General features: G+C 31.9%; 2 protein-coding genes across 7 annotated transcripts in view; one reads left to right on the forward strand and one right to left on the reverse strand.

The window, feature by feature from the left end:
- The first annotated feature begins 3935 nt into the window (after positions 1 to 3935).
- On the forward strand, positions 3936 to 7062 carry LOC120082446. 2 transcript variants are annotated; one of them, XM_039037621.1, is made up of 4 exons: positions 3936 to 4246; positions 4411 to 4509; positions 4592 to 4735; positions 6886 to 7062. In XM_039037621.1, exons 1-4 carry the CDS (start codon positions 4019 to 4021, stop codon positions 6952 to 6954), a joined length of 540 nt encoding a protein of 179 aa, XP_038893549.1. In that variant the 5' UTR covers positions 3936 to 4018; the 3' UTR covers positions 6955 to 7062. The 2 variants fall into 2 exon arrangements, with proteins under 2 accessions (XP_038893549.1, XP_038893550.1); XM_039037622.1 differs by lacking the exon at positions 6886 to 7062 and adding an exon at positions 6096 to 6447 and having other exon boundaries at positions 3941 to 4246.
- Positions 7063 to 9588: 2526 nt separating this feature from the next.
- The window catches only part of LOC120084213 (DExH-box ATP-dependent RNA helicase DExH11), a 50187-nt gene continuing 43023 nt past the window's right edge, over positions 9589 to 16752 (reverse strand). For 4 of the 5 annotated variants that reach the window (XM_039040112.1, XM_039040110.1, XM_039040111.1 and 1 more), the window contains exons 20-23: positions 13376 to 13590; positions 13015 to 13253; positions 10230 to 10356; positions 9589 to 10136 (exon numbers count right to left, since the gene is read on the reverse strand). In XM_039040112.1, coding sequence (XP_038896040.1) covers positions 9924 to 10136; positions 10230 to 10356; positions 13015 to 13253; positions 13376 to 13590 — 794 coding nt within the window. In that variant the 3' untranslated portion in view covers positions 9589 to 9923. Of the gene's footprint in view, positions 10137 to 10229; positions 10357 to 10412; positions 12336 to 13014; positions 13254 to 13375; positions 13591 to 16752 lie in introns of those variants that run through there. The other variant, XM_039040113.1, reaches the window with a different exon arrangement.

The raw sequence follows: 16752 nt of genomic DNA on the forward strand, positions 1-16752 counted from the left end.
GTACAGAGTAATTTTATCGGCGATGTTCAACAATATTCAGTGCAGAATAACTTACCAGAATTGGACTTAATGTGTCAGCAAACATTGGTCAACGTAGAAGGTATTATTCAACAAACAAGATACAAAATATAATATTAAATTCATTTTCTTTTGAAATTCATTTTCTTTTTAAAATTAATCCAAAAAATAAAAAAACATACCATGTGTCAAAAACTACTCAATGTTGCAGACACCGATCGAAGACGTATTCGTTGTAGACCACAACGACAATAGAGTGAACCTAATTTAGAGGGACACGAAGACAACCCCATGAGGGGTAAGGGCCAGGGGGTCGTTTTTAAATTTCATGTAGACTTTTATTTTCAAATTGTAAATATTCTTTAACATCATGACATTTTTTTTTAATATGAGTGCAAGATATTTTCATGGTAGATTAAATATATAATTAAGTTTAATAATGAAGGAATTTTTGGACCCATTCCTAAAGTTTTAATATTTTTGTACATCTACAATTAAAAAAAAAATAGTCAACACACTTTAAAAAAAAAAAAAGAAAAAAGTATGCAAATCGTGTACCGGGTCCACGAGTTTGCATTTGACCGGTCAACCAATCAGCCAACATGGTGTTGACTAGATTAAATGGTACTCGGTACCCCGTACACGATTTCACTACTCCAAATTTGTCAATAGTTTCCCCAAACACCTATTCTTAGAAAAAGTTTCCCTCCAACCCTATTTTTGTCATTATATATTTAAAAGCATTATTTAAAAAAAAAAAATCCTCAATCTCACATAAGAATAATTTGGAGCGAGAAGGAGAAGATGAGAGGGAAAGATATTTTGTTTTTATTATTAAGTTGATTATTTATTACATTTTTAGCATTAAAAAACAATATGAAAAAAAAAAAAAGAGGTGTTACTATGGTAAACGGTAAACTTAACTCCAGGGACCATTTAAATCTATTCTTCAAAACTTAAGGACTAAAAAAATCTATTTCAAAAAGTAGGACCAAATGAATCTAAAACTCATTGACCAAAAAGGTAATTTTGAATAATTTTTAGGAAAATTGTACAAAAAACTTATTTTAAAGGTCCAAAATGGTAAATGACCCCGCTTTTGAAAAAATGGCAAATGAGCTTTGGTTGATATCAAAGACACATGAAGTTACACATTTGCTCTTTCTTTTTTCCTCCTTCCTAGGACATAATTTCCTTCTTCTTCCTTTGGAGACCCAGCTTTTGGAAAAAATCTGGCACGATTTCTTCTTCTACGCAACCATGGAGCTTAGACCAACGATGCTTTGCCTTACATATCCGACGAACAATACATGACCAACTACAACCAACGATGTGCGAGAGAACAAAAGAGAGTGAGAGCTTGTTCACGACACTGCAGCTCCGACCAACATTGCACAATCAAAGCTAGAGCGAGACGAGTAAGAGCGAGGAAGAAGACGACCTAATGTTCCATGGATGTTTGTAAATGGATTGTCGCGAGAGCGAGATGGGCTTTTCTGCATGCGTGAGTTCATTTTGGTAATTTTACTCAAACTTGATGGTCATTTCACATTTTCTGAAAATTTGAATCATTTGACATTTTAAATCCAATTTTTTAATCATCCGTATAAATTTCATAATTTTTCTGCTAGGACGTTGAAGGTTCTACCGGTTGGAAATTTGAATTTAAGAAAGCAAATTCACGTGCATGAAGATGCCTAGGGTATGCGACGCCATGGTGGACCAAGCAAAAGGCTGGAAAGTTATATCATACATAGGTAGAAAGGATAAGGTTGCGAAGATATTTTTCTTGTTGCACCAAAAAAGTGATACTTTTTTCAGTTTTGGGCCCCAAAATCTCTGTACCATTTCACTAAACTAATAATGGCGGATCTAAAAATATCCAGATTTTTTACTGTCCATTTGTTTATGAGATCGTAATAGAATGAGGTTGTAATATAATATAATTCAAAATTCATATTTAGATGGAGTGTTTTAGACTTAATTTATAATACCAAATTCATTCTGTTTCCACAATTTTCAACCTAATAATCTTTAATTACATTCCAACTCTCCAAATGACCTCTAACCTTCTTGCATTTATATATGTTCATTTAACCAAAGAGTTGGAATTCCGCTCGAATAGGGTAAAAAATTGGGTGAAAATTTGTCGATTAGACTAGAAATTGGTGAATTTTTTTCTCCGTTTCTGTTATATTCTTCACCTTGATTATATATATTAATTCACCGAACTCATATTCACCATGAATTTATATGAATTTATGAGTTTATAAAAAGATTACTGTGAGTTATATATATAAACTCATTGTGTGAATTTATAAGAGTTGTAACTTGTTAGTTTATATACATACATATTAATTATTATTAAGTTGAGATTAGAATTTGTTTTAATATTTAATTTTAATTTTAGAGATTATAAAAAATAAATATTTTAATTATCTTTTTACTACAAATGAGTGAGAAATTTAATTATTTAATTATTTAATTATTATTTTTTCCATAGTGGTAACTTAAGTTAATTATTCTTTTTAAGGAAATTAAACGAAAAAAAAAATCTCATGAGGAACTCAATTCTTCCGAATTTTTCATGGGGAATCTTTGTCCGATCCCCAAGAAAAATTTTGTAGGGCTAAGAGATGGGAGATGGGAAACCATCCCCAACCCTGCCCGGAGGACATATCTACTTACATCACATAGCACTAAACAATATACATTCACGAGTTCTGACGAAAAAAGTTTCTTATACTACATACCTACTATTCTCATTCATAATTTTACACATTAACAAATGATATATTAATTTATCGTGAACCCCACCTTATGGGGAACCTAATACGATCTTTAGTCTGATCCTGAAGAAATTTCACAGGAATGGGAATGGGGAACAGAAAAACCATCCCCAAGCCTACTCCGAGAACATATATCTATTTACAATATACACTCACAGAGTTCTAAAGAAAATTTATTATACTACAATAGTATCTATTATTCTCATTCATGATTCTAAAAAAGAATTTCATATTATTATACTTTGGAAAATTTTTCTAGTTCATCACAAATAGCAAAGGATTTGGATTTCTATGGCGATTTCAAAGTGTCATAGCAATATTTTGGGATCCTTAACGTGATTTCATAATGCCAAGGTGATTTTCTAACGGATTGGTTTTGCTTTGTTTTGATCCTTATTTAGTGATATGAGATCCCTAAAGCGATTTTGTTCAAAAAAAATATTTAGGTACATCTCAAAAATCACCTATCTTATTACATCACACCAATTATCCAATCATAACTTGCCATGTGGTAAATTTGAATTTTTCCTCTTTTTCAAATATTTTAATATTGTTTAGATTTGAGTGGTAAAAAGGAATATAATGGGTGATGCTTTTTTTAATATTTTAATATTTATTAGATATGAGTGATAAAAAGAGATGAATAAAAGATGGTGATGCCTGAAATGCACCCAAGTATTACCTTTTTTGTATTTCAAGATCCGTACCAAAAAAACTCAAAAATATCTACTTACATCACATAACACTAAACAATATAAATTCAGAGTTCTCATGAAAATATTTTTTTACTGTACATTCATAATTCTACACATCAACAAATGATATATTAATTTATTTCATGAACTCCACTTTATCAAATAAATTTCATACTATCGTAGTATTGGAAATTTTTCGAGTTCTTTTTCACTAATAGCAAATGATTTGGATCCCTATGGCCATTTCAAAGTGTCATAGCAATTTTTTGGGATCCCTAATGCGATTTCATAATGCGAAGGTGATTTTTTAACAACGGATTGGTTTTGCTTTATTTTGATACGTGACTTCAGTAAAAAGTAAATAAATAAATAAAAGAAAATTTCAAAATCCGTACAAAAAATCTCAAAAATATCTGCCATTCAACCGACTCCTCTTTCGTTCAAATAGTCTTGCAGCAATAAATCGATCTTAACCACAAAGACGATCGAAAAAGAAGATTCAGAGAATCAACAGCAATGGAGAACGGCAGAAGGCCTGGAAGGAGCGACGCTCGTCTATCCATGGAGGAAGAAAGAGAAATGGAGGCCAAAACTCGAGAGTACTTCAATAGCGTAGCACCGAAACGCCACACTAAGCCTCAGCGCAGCGAGTTCTCTGCTCATTACGTCGACAAAGTAAATGGCAAAAACGATTACATTCCTGAACTCGCCGAGTTTCAGCGCCTTGAATCCGATCCCCACGAGGTTAGTTTTCCGATCAATTTTCTTTATCGATTCTTTAGGTCTCTGAAATTCGGTACACTGATTATGTGCCAATTTGTAGTTACACTTTTTAGAAAATAGACTCAAATCAAATGTTGAGGTTTAAATTTGTGGAGAAATTGAATTTAGCTTTGAAATTTGAGCAGAGACTTACTTATGATGCCCGGAACGGCAAGATCTCTGAGGAATTTGTGGAGACGAAGTATTACGACGATCTCAATTGTGCAGACAAACAGCACCATACGGTAATTCTCTACTCCAACGAAGGATCGATCAGGCTGATCTGTGTGTGTGTTCGCTAACGAAGTAGTTGAATTTTGATCTCAGACAGGAACAGGATTCATAAAAATGGAGAATGGAGATTGCAAAGGCTTCAGACTTTCGGCAGATTCTGCAACTGCCGGTTGCTGCCATGGCTCTTGCAGGGGTAATCCGGCGAACAACGACTGGATTCCGGCCACTAATGATCTGGTAAAATCTCCATGATTCACTTCAACTGATTGTGTTTGCTTGGATGAATTCACTTCAACGACTGGGTTTTCTTTCCTATTAGTTTGTTTTTTTCAAGGTCGATAGGAAAATGAATCAAAATATTTATAAATAATAGAAAAATATTACAATTTATTGTCTATTTATGAGTCAGTCTAGGACTGTCTTTCTCAAATGTGATATTTTGTTATTAGTGGAAAATAGTTTTAACAGGATGGTTATTTAGAGTAATTTTCCTTTTTTTTTAAAGGAAAGTTTGGTTAAATTTTTTAAAATGAACGTGTTTGTTTTTATCATATCTTTAAAAAATGTTTCAAAATTGAAAAAAATGTGTATTCATCCGGTCTCTAAATTTTAAAAGGGTCTAATTAACTTCCATTTAGTAATTATTTTATTTTTAAAAATTAAGCCTATGACACCTATTACCACCCCAAATTTTTTCATTTGTTATCTAATTTTCATCAATAGTTTAAAAAATTAAGCCATATTTTGAAAATTAAAAAAAGTAATTTAAAAAAAAAAAGTTAGTTTTTATTTCTAAAATTTGACTGAGAATTCAACTATCTCGAATTTAAGAAAGATGCAAGAAAAAACCAAAAATAAAAGAGGAAATAATTACCAAATGGATCTTTAAGTCTTCAAAAATAAAAGAGGAAATAATTACCAAATGGATCTTTAAGTCTTTTAACAAATTTCTTATTTTGTTATTTGGTTTAAAAAATCAAGCCAAATTTTGATAACTAAAAAGTAACATTCAAAAAAGTTAGTTTTTGTTTTTGAAATTTGGCTAAAAATAGTTTTTATTTCTAAAATTTGGCGAAGATTCAACTTAATGTACATCATTGTAACAAAAAAACTAAAAAGAAAAAAAGAAATGTTACTAAACGGAGCTTATGGGAACGTTTGAGGTAAGAACTATCGCTATAGTAAATACGATTTCATAGCTCCCAATTAACTACCGTCAACGTTATTTCAAAACTCTCATTTGCTACTGTTTTTACTATTTTACATTCTTTGTTTTTTTATTCTTTGTTACTGTGTTTATTATTTCCTCTCAACTAAAATAGTTTATATTTCAAACACATGTTATTATAATTCAAACTAAAATAATCTATGCCTCAAGCACAAACTATTATAACTCAATTATAATAACCAGTTTTTTGTTCTAAACATCTCCTAAGTCTTTTAACATATTCAATCTTTAAAACTTGTATAAGTTGGGAGGCTTAATTTTTACTTTAAAATTCGGGAGTATTTACAACTACCAACATATTTGAGGAGAGTTTTTTTTTTTTTTTTTTTTAATTCGTCTAAAAGTTAAGTTATTCGGATTTATTTTCAGGGATATTTTACTTTTGGCTCTGGGAAGCCGAACAGAAGTGATAATTAGTGAAGAACAAAAACGAGTTATTGTCGCCATTCTTAAGAAGTTAGACGTTGCATGGAGAAGTACGCTGAATAATTTTATATCATTATTGTTACTTATGGTCCAATTTGACAAAAAAAAGAAGAAAAAAAAACAGATACTATGTAAACTTAAATTTGGACACTTAGCGGTGTACTATGCTATTTATGTAGGCTTAATTTTTGAATTCTGATAATGTATTAGCTTTTCAATTCCCGACTACTTCGATTCCTAATTTGTGATCGCTAAATGAATTCTATACATGTATTTGAAATAAAATTCATCGGCATGTCGATTCGCAAATTAGAAGACTAAACGTTGATATTAAAGATTAATTGACATCTTTCATTTCTTTTTATAAATACTCATAAAATATAAAAATATGGGTCAATTGCAAGAATGACAAAACAACTCTAAAAAAATTATGGTCATAGTCCAATAATATGAATTCAAAAATTGTGAAATCGGCAAGCTCAACCCAATTTAAACAATGCATTTAAATGAAAAAAAATAAAAAATACTCCTTACAGTTAAAACATTGATTCAGTAACTTTCTGTATTGGATCTAATTGTTATGCTATTACTTTTTTATTAGTATCTTAGTACTTTATGATTGTTATTTGATTTACTATGATTGCTATTTGAAACTAAATAGATTTTTATTTATATTTGATTTCTATCTTATTACTATATTATGCTTATTGCTTGTTCATTCTTATTTTTTTAGGTTTTCGAGAACATGCAAACAAGAAAAGCTTCACAAGATAAGCCTAAACTGATGCAAAGTAGTTTGTGAATTCTATTTGATTGTTATCTAATACTTTGTGATTGTTATTTTATTATCATGTGATTGTTATTTGATGCTAAGTAAATTGTGATAACACTAAAAACTTTGTGATTGTTATTTTATTATCATGTGATTACTATTTAATGCTAAGTAAATTGTGATTTCTATTTGATATCAAGTAACAAAGTACTAATTGGGAGACAAAATTCTAGCTCCCTCCCCACTAAATAGTATTATCGATCACAAATTTTCAACTACAATAATATTATTGCACATTTTCAACCACACGTCTCTAGCATTTCCCGCAATTGAAAATTGGACAAATTTTCACTACACTGTCCCAGTTTGTAAAACCATTTCATCTCTAAAATTTACTTGTCGCAAATTTCAAAGTCTCACTAATGGATGTATTCTTCCTCACAATGGCGTTCAACATCACCACAACAACGTTGTCAAATGCTTCCACCACATCCTTTTCAACATCGAAATTACCATTTGATTATTATTTGATATAAATTGTTAACAATACTAACTGTTAGCAAATTTCTATTTGATATTGATCGTTATATGATTGCTAATGATATCAATTATTATCTTATTGTCGTCTGATTATTTAATACTAATTGTCTGACACCAATTACTATTTGATTTCATTTCTGATTACCATCCAATACTAATTCTTAATGATACTGAATGTTATTTAATATTGATTGTGATTTAATTGCTATCTTATGCTAATTGCTAACTATACTAATTTACTATCTAATTATTTTCTTATTGTTATTTGATAATGATCGTAATCTAATTTTCAATGAAATCGATTATTATCTTATTGTTGTTTGATTAGTTATTTGATACTGATTGTTAATGATACTGATTATTAACATATTTCTATTTGATATTGATCGTTATATGATCGCTAGTGATATCGATTGTTATCTTATTACTGATTGATTATCTTATGCTAATTGCCAATGACACCAATTACTATCTGATTTCTTTTCTAATTACTATCTTATGGTGATCCTTAATGATACTAAATGTCATTTAATAATTGTTGTTATTTGATACCAATTGTAATTTAATTGTTATCTTAATACTAATTGTTAACAATATTAATTTACTATCTAATTATTTTCTGATTGTTATTTGATGTTGGTTATTATCTAATTTCTAATGATATCGATTATTATCTGATTATTGTCTGATTACTATATAATACTAATTTGCTAATAATATTGATTGTTGTTTGATTACTATTTGATGTTGGTACTTAATGATATTTGATTATTCTTTTATACTTTTGTATCTTATACTAATTACTAATGATATTGATTTGTTATCTGATTGTTATTTTATACTGATTGATATCTAATTATCAATGATGTTGGTTACTATAAGATTGTGGCCTAATTACTATCTGAAATGCAATAGAGAAAAATTGCAGAGCCGCTCAACTTAATGTTTTAGTCTTTTATTTCCTTTTTTGGAAAGGCGTCTCCGAGGAAAAATAAATCAAAGTGAAAAATAAATGGAAGGAAGATAAAACTTGTAAACTGCATAACAAATGAAAATTTGGAATATTTACAATTAAAGATCCAAAACCCGACCTATGAAATAACAATCAACAAATGACTTAATTTCTCATCTGAATAAATGGATTAGAATGGCCTTCACAATACATTATGCAATTGGAGAATGACAATACAACAACACGATCTAATTTCTCATATGTGATGTTTTCTTGGGAAGACGTGGGGGAATAACATTGGGAGACTGTCGACAAATTGACACAATGATGAGGAAGAGCTACGCCAGTCTTCAAGAGCTGAAAGGGTTTTCTACAAAATAGGAGAAAATAGGATAGGAGGAAGGAGAGGAAAGACTGTATTGGGGATTAAACAGATCTGAAAGAAGATAAGAAACAAGTGATTGTGATTTTTCAATGGAAGATTGCTTTGTTTCTGTTAAAAAGAATGTCATGTTAATTTCTCAAAATTCAAACAGAAAATAATAGGAATCAGATTTTGAAGTACATACTTATTGTATTGGGAACCAAACGAAATGATTGCACCTAACATTCGATGAATTCATCCCGGGAAGTTATGTAGACCATGGCTTCGAGGCAAAAGCGACAGAGAGGAAGAGCTTGGCAATTTTAGCGAGCATGCAAGAGAGGAAGAGCTTGGGGATTTTGTTCGAGGTACAATCAGACCATCAAAAAGAATAAAAGAAAATTTGAAAATTTTGTTAAATCTGTACACTCCGAAACCCTAACTACATATGCAACTTCCCTATTGATTTTGCTACCCATTGCAATTCTCTAAAAATATCATCTATAAATTCCAATATGAAGATATAAACACAAGATCAGTAACTTAATTTGGGAGTGAAATCAACTTAACTATTCATTTAAATAGTTTTTATAAATTCTTCAAACAAAATAAATTTTATAAACTTTTTTATTTACAAAAGCACATCAATATTGATAGTTTATCAATATATCCATAAATTGAAATATCGATATTGAAATAGACATTCAACAACACAGAACATGCAAATTATTTTTTATAACAAAAAAAAGGAGGAAAAAACTGACTTTTTATTCACAAGATGTATAACCTGATACTACTAAACATGACGTGGTATGAAAAATATCACAAAAAAATGATCATTACTTTTTCAGCTTCGTACATGAGCATCAATGTCTATTCAAATATTACATTTTCTCACTCAGCTTAAGAAATAATTTGGTAATACAATACAAGTTCAAGAGATGATACTGAACTAATTATAAAGTTAATGAAACTTACAAGCTTCTATCATTAAACTAATTAATTTATCTCAATACTTCTCTAACAAAGAGAGAACCTGATAATGTACAAGTTCTACGCCTACTAGAGTTCCACATTCTATTCTAAATTGGCTCACTGTTATTTCAAGAATGGATGAGGCAACATACCTTAAAATTGTCCATTTCAGAGTCCAGTAATGTACAAACTAGCAGCAAAGACGATATCGCGCTTTATAGCATTCGAGGCAGTTTCCATCTTCTTATGGAGTGCAGAATTACCCATAATAGCCGCTGCGTTTTTGAATTCTCGGCACGTTTCGTCCAGTCTGACTATAGTTCTCACTATCATGCCTTCAGGAACATCTGTAAGCTCACAAATATCTGCAAATGGAGTTCCCTGCAATTTTCAAAGCATGTCAAGCTGAGAGGCCCAGACAACAAAAGCACAAACTCAAGAGGTTCTATTAACATTTTGCAGAAAAATGGTTACTTTAGCCCATTCGTAGACTACTTCGACGAGACCGAACTTGAGGTTGTCTCGAGCATATTCCTCGGGGTCAACTTGAAGTCTGAACTGCGCTTGAAGCTGGCCAAGTCTTATTGCTGTCTCATACAATCTGATAAATAATACATTTCTTAAAAATTTTATCAAAATAAATCATTTATGAACAATAACAACATATGTAAGGCAATGCAACGGAATTTGGAGCTGCTCATCATGAAATCATGTATTAATTTTGTTATATTGCAAGAATACTGACGAAGTATATATAAAAACAAATGTTTACAAAAAAAAATGATTAAAGGATTTTTTAAATGATACTTTGAACTTATTTACAAAATGTGCCAATTTGTATCAATCGAGATTGTTATTTTCATACAAATTATTGCTTCAAACAGTAGAGTTTACTGATGAAGTGTATTTTAGTTGTTAATGTCTTTGCCTTGGGAAACAATGAAGACAGTAATGTGTAATTTGATTGGAGATAACATTTTGAAGTTTTCAGGAATTTGTGATTTAGATATAGCTAAGGAAATTCGAAAGGACAATAGTAAAGAATCTGCAGTAGGTTGGTTGTGAATAAAAGTAAAGACAAGTTAAATTCTAAAAATGATAGACCGAGTAGCGGTAAGAAAAAATGGAGTAATAGAAATAAAGAGAGTTTTTAAATGTCACAAGAAAGGTCACAAGTCAGTGTAAGAAACTGAAAGAGGAACAGAAAAGAAAAGAAAAAAAAAAAAAAAAGCAGGGGCAAATATTGTTGAAGTTGATGAAATTGATGATGTTTGTTCCTGTGTTGAGTAACACGGATAAGAGTAGCCACTGATTTGAATGGACAATTAATAGTGTAACTTTCAGCTATGAAATTTGTTTACATCTTTCACATTAGAACATCATAGTCTAGTGAGGATGGAGAAAGGTGGAGTTTCAAAGATCATTAGAATTTGGGATATTAATCTGAAAATGGAGTGTAGAGAAATGCTAGTACTACGCAATGTCAGGTTTGTGCCTAGGATGAAGATAAATCTCATCTCTACTGGTAGATGAATGATGAGGGTTCCAGTTATAAGTTTAGTAATCGCCAATGTAAACTCAGGTTAGGATCCCAGTGGCAATTGATCACAAAGATTTCATTGTACAGATGTCAGTTCCGTGTTGCCAAAAGATCAAAGAGACGGTGGATGCCAATTAAGCTGCAGATGGTAGGTACAAAGGTACATTTGAGCAAGCAACAATGATAGCAAATTTTGATTAGTTAAATTAATATCCATCAGTTTAGAAACAATTGGAAAGTCCGAGAGAGAATGAGAATGTTAATGGCTATCATGAACCCCAATTCGAATGGATTGAAGAAGTCGCCTAGGTGAGTAAAAGTATCAAAGTGGAAGGCCAAAGCAGTTGCTAAGATCAAAGATAAAGTCTCCAAATTGGTAGTATGCTTGAAGGAAGAACTCAAGCCATTTGCAAAACATAACATCTTCAAAAAGGGGTGTTCAAGATGAAGAATATGTGAGTTGGTACCACTTAGCTGAAGTGGGAGTACTTGGCTTTCTTTCACAGACATAAATGATAAATATATACATATTAAACATCCAATATTACAAGAGAAATAAAAAGGAAATCCAACAAATCAATCTTGTAGTCGGAGATCAAAGAGAAGAAAGAGAACCATCCCTATTTTTGATCTTCTGATGGGATAAAAAGTTTGATTCGGCACCCCGTGTGGTATAAGTGGGTTAATTCAGCAAAGTAAATCCAACGAATCAATCTTGTAGTCGGAGATCAAAGAGAAGAAAGAGAACCATCCCTATTTTTGGTCTTCTGATAGGATAAAAAGCTTGGTTCGGCGCCCCGTGTGGTATAAGTGGGTTATTCAGCAAAGTAACCATTTTTGTTACTGTGTTTTCCCAACCAGAGTGTGGCATTTGCATCATTGAACTTCTTGAAGAACTTGAAATTGCATGGATCTCGATGGAGCATATTGAAGGAGGATACCAACCAGTCCAGCGCTTTCCAGGAGAGATTGAGGGATTAGGTGGTGGATTTTCCTTGTTCCAAGATCAATACTAATTGTCCATTTGAGGCGGCATCACACTGCAGCGTGAAGATTTTCCAATCAATAAGGATGGAACAGGTTAGGTAGATGGTGGTGGGTGGTTTCACGGTGGAGGCCATGGCAGAAATTCAGTTATGAAAGATAGGGGGGAGGGGAGGGGGGGGGGGGGGGGGGAGCATTTTTTTGCCTGTCGATTATATCATTTTTATTATGACTATTATTTATTATTTTGTGATCGTTTACTTATCTAGTTCTAACAGAACCAAATAAGTAAATAATCCATTCTAATCTGTTAAATGAGAGCTTGAAATATAATTTAGTTTATTCTACATTTATTTATATCTTGCATAAATTCTAACACAAAAGTAGTCAAGTAGCATATACATGGTCATGAAATTATTAACAAAACCTGTGTGGCCAAAGAAGCCAACTGCCATAAAGAATGCCTTGGAATGACAAAGTACAGTAGCAGAGAAATGTTCAATATCTACCATTCCATCTTTTCTGTTAAACAACTTTTTAAACTAAATCACAGTAACCAAATCTTGATTGTCTGAAAAAATTTGTTGTTTCAAGGGGGGTCCATTATGAATTTCAAGTTACACCAGCTGAATGAAACTGAATTATAGGATCCTTAGTCCAGAATTTTAGCATCTTTCAAAAATAATACTATTTAGAAAAAAATTAAGAGAGAGAGAGAGGTGCGAAAACATGTACCTTTTTTTAGCCATAGACAGCTTTGGGGTAAGGGAAGGTTCGGACGTATTTTTTTGCTGGAACACAAAAGCAGACATTAATGCCACTGCTTCTTCTGGTTCAAGGTCGTCCAATTGATTCTCAAATAAACATTCTGTACAGATCAACTCCTCCCCAGAGTTCATCTCACAGGCAACCCGACCTTTGATTTGAACAACCAGGTCAGCGTTTATACAGCCAATTTCCTTCAAAACGTCAATCTGTCATGCAACCCAAAATTTAGAATGCCGCTGCACCAGATATCAAACTCAAAATAATAATAATAATAATAATAAGTTGACTTTTAAGAAAAAACAATATATCCAGGAAAACAAATGAGTACCCGGCCCTGAAAGTCTGGCATTTGTTGAAGTGCTTCATCTGACATTTGAAACTTCAAGTTATTGACTTCCTCTTTGTGTTTCTTTATCTCTGCTGCTAATTTCAGGTGCTCCCCCAATTTTATACACCCATGGCACTTGTTAACTACCATCTTTAGCGATATGTCAGTCAAATCCTTGTACGCCTCCACAAGATTCACATCTTTTAACTTCAAGTCTAAAAAGGAACAACATTAAAGTAAGATCAAATAGATGAATACTTAAATTGATGCATACAATAACTTTCTTGAATGACAACAGCTACAAAATGTACAACCGATTGGATTGTGATGACCTCCAAGTACACTTAAATGCATTGATACCTCAAACTTTACATTAAGATCTCAAAATGTACGGGGGATATGCACATCTTCCACGCAGACTAAATTCTGGATAAATAACTAGGTACCGTTGAGATTTAGTTGTGCTTGAGATGCAAGCATGCGAATAAATGACATGTAGCATGCAAAGGTTCTCAACAGATCTAAACTCCGACAACGAAAACAACCAGGAGGCAAACAACGAGTCTTAAACCACAAAACGACCAAAATAAAACTCTTCACTAAACACAAAACACTCATCCAAAAGCCTTGAGAAAGAAACAACTTCGTGACAAACCAATGATAGGAAACTGCAGTAAATAAAATTGAGTCCGACCACAGATGCCATAACAAAGGTAGGACACAACTAAAGACCAGAAGATCCAATAAGAGAATCAAATTTGCTTGAAACTGAGGAAGGATGAAGAGAAGACTCGTTATCATAATCCTGAAATAAAGAAACTAGAGCGTTTGTAAAGCAATCTTGGTTCACTACTCACACTGACCTCTGAATCAGCACGGAAGCATCAGTATCAAAAGGAGAATTGAGAGAAATTGAAGGATCTTTTGTTAAATGAAGGTTCTCGAGAGATCTGAGTATTGAAAATGTTTAGCCTAATGTGGTGTTTTTCCTAAAGTGGTTTTTCTGCTTTTTCTCAACTACTTGATGAAATTCTGTGAGACCCCCCATCCTTTACCTTAAATCACCAATGGACTCAAGAGCTTAAGATGATAGGTGAAGATAAATTTAATTATAAATATCTAACGTCCCCCTCACTTGTGGGCTTTTAAATATGAAGAAGACCCAACAAGTGGAAATGAATATTAATTGGGGAGAAAACAAAAATATAAAGGCTTGAACATAGGACCTCCCTAGACCACCTGCTCTAATACCATCTTAAATCATTGATTTATCCAAAAGGTTAAGCTAATAGATGAAGATAAATTTAATTATATGACATTTAACACTTTATAAGTATTCTCAACTGGGTAATAGGGGAATTTCACAGGAGGCTAACGAGGCACCGAAAGTGAGCTAAAGAATTCAGTTATAAGTGGGGACCACTGAGGAGGTTTAAGAGGGGTTCCTGGGTGATGTTAGAGAGAGGAGGAATTTGGCTGAAGGCTGAGAAGAGGAAAGAATTCCTAGCTGTCTCGAAAGTGCTGGTTCCATTTTATCTTGTTCTTGTTGCTATTTATTTTCAGTTGTCCAGTCCATTTTGTATTTGTTCTTTTGGATTCGTTTGTGAACTTGTGCCAGATATTTCATAGAGTTTAATTGATACCGTAGCAGGGTTCATACTCCCCTGTTCTTGTTTATATTTGCTGGGTTTTACTGAGAGTGGGGAGATAAGAAACCTAACAAATTCTTCTGAGAAGCCACACAACCTACTTTATGAATTTCTTATCTCGAACATAAGAAGCACGGATAGAGATTCAAGCTAAGAAGCGCGAACGCTAGCAACGGACATGACACAGTGATATGCCAGTCTAAAAAAAATACACTAGAACACAGACACGTTGGGAATACACTCTTTTTTTAGGATATATATGAATTTAACTGATGTAGACTAAGTAACTTTTGAATAATGCTTCAAAAGTTATTGTCAATGAAAAAGAGTAGCTATTTAAATAGGTTGGAAAAACTTGAGTACAAATTGGGAACAAGGGACTTGAACTACGGACCTTTTGGTTCTTAACACATACAGATGTCAGTTGAGTTAAGCTCTTGTTGAAAAATAGGTTGGAAAAACTTATAACCGAAGTTAGTTGCTGAACTAATTTAACTAGAGCCTAAGCCTTGAGACAAAAGATAAAAGGCTAAACTAAAAACAAGAATAAGTCGAAAACATAAGAACTAACAATTGGATGTGTACAGCAAAAGAGGATCACCCGGAAACAGGAAATACCAAGAAGAAAATACAAGATAACCAAGATCCAACAAGATAAGATCTTTTAACAACAAACAGATATCCTACATCATTAACATAAGGCTAAATTATATGAAATACCCCTAAACTTTGTACTTTGTGTCAAAAAAACTCTTAGAACTTTTAAAAGATTCAAGAATACTCTTAAACTTCCAAAAATGTTCAAAAATACTTTTACCGTTAGTTTTTGTTCAGATATTAATAGTAAGAGTACCTTTGAACTTTTGAAGTTTAAGGATATTTTTTTATACTTTTGAAAGTTTAGGGGTATCTTTGAAACAAAATACTAATGGTTTCCATCCAAAACTAATGATAAGCGTATTTTTGAATTATGTTTAAAAGTTTAAAGGTATTTTTTAAACTTTTGAAAGTTTAAGAGTATTTTTTATACAAAGTGCAAAGTAGGGCATCTTTTATAATTTAGCCTTAGCATAAAATACTAAATGCATTCCATTAAAAAAGAAAAAGCATAAAATGTCAGATGAAACATTTAGGTTTCTAACTTCAATTTTTTATGTTTATTTTCTTTTTAATCTTTGGTTAAAAAAGATGAGTTTTTTTTTTTTTTGTTTTGTTTTTTTAATCTTAGTTTAACATTTGAGCTTTAAATTTGGGTCCAACATAAAAGGTTGAACCATTTTTTCTTCTAAAAATTTCACGAGTCCAGGAAGTGTCCTAGGCCTATCCCCACGTCTTTGAAATAAAAAATAAATAAATAAAAACAAGATAAATTTTCATGTCGGACATGTGTCCAAAGCGTGTCCGTGTCTGACACAAACACTCTGCCTAAAATGGAGTGTCTATGCTTTATAGGATTCGAGACATAAACGTAATGACACATTATTTTATAAAATTTAAGCCCTGGCAAGGACATGTTTATTGAATATACATTTTTATAAATATATATTATTTTTATACAACAAATCCAATAAGCATATACAATCATATACAATCATTTTGAGTTTGATGAATTACGATCTCAAACTTATTATGGCTTCCTATATTAATATTTATGCCTATTTATTAGGCTTAAGACATTGCCTAACTAGTCTTAAACCAATACTTACAACTAGTATATGGCACATGCTA

The sequence above is a fragment of the Benincasa hispida genome, chromosome 8 (genome assembly GCF_009727055.1).
Source record: "Benincasa hispida cultivar B227 chromosome 8, ASM972705v1, whole genome shotgun sequence".
Taxonomy (NCBI): domain Eukaryota; kingdom Viridiplantae; phylum Streptophyta; class Magnoliopsida; order Cucurbitales; family Cucurbitaceae; genus Benincasa; species Benincasa hispida.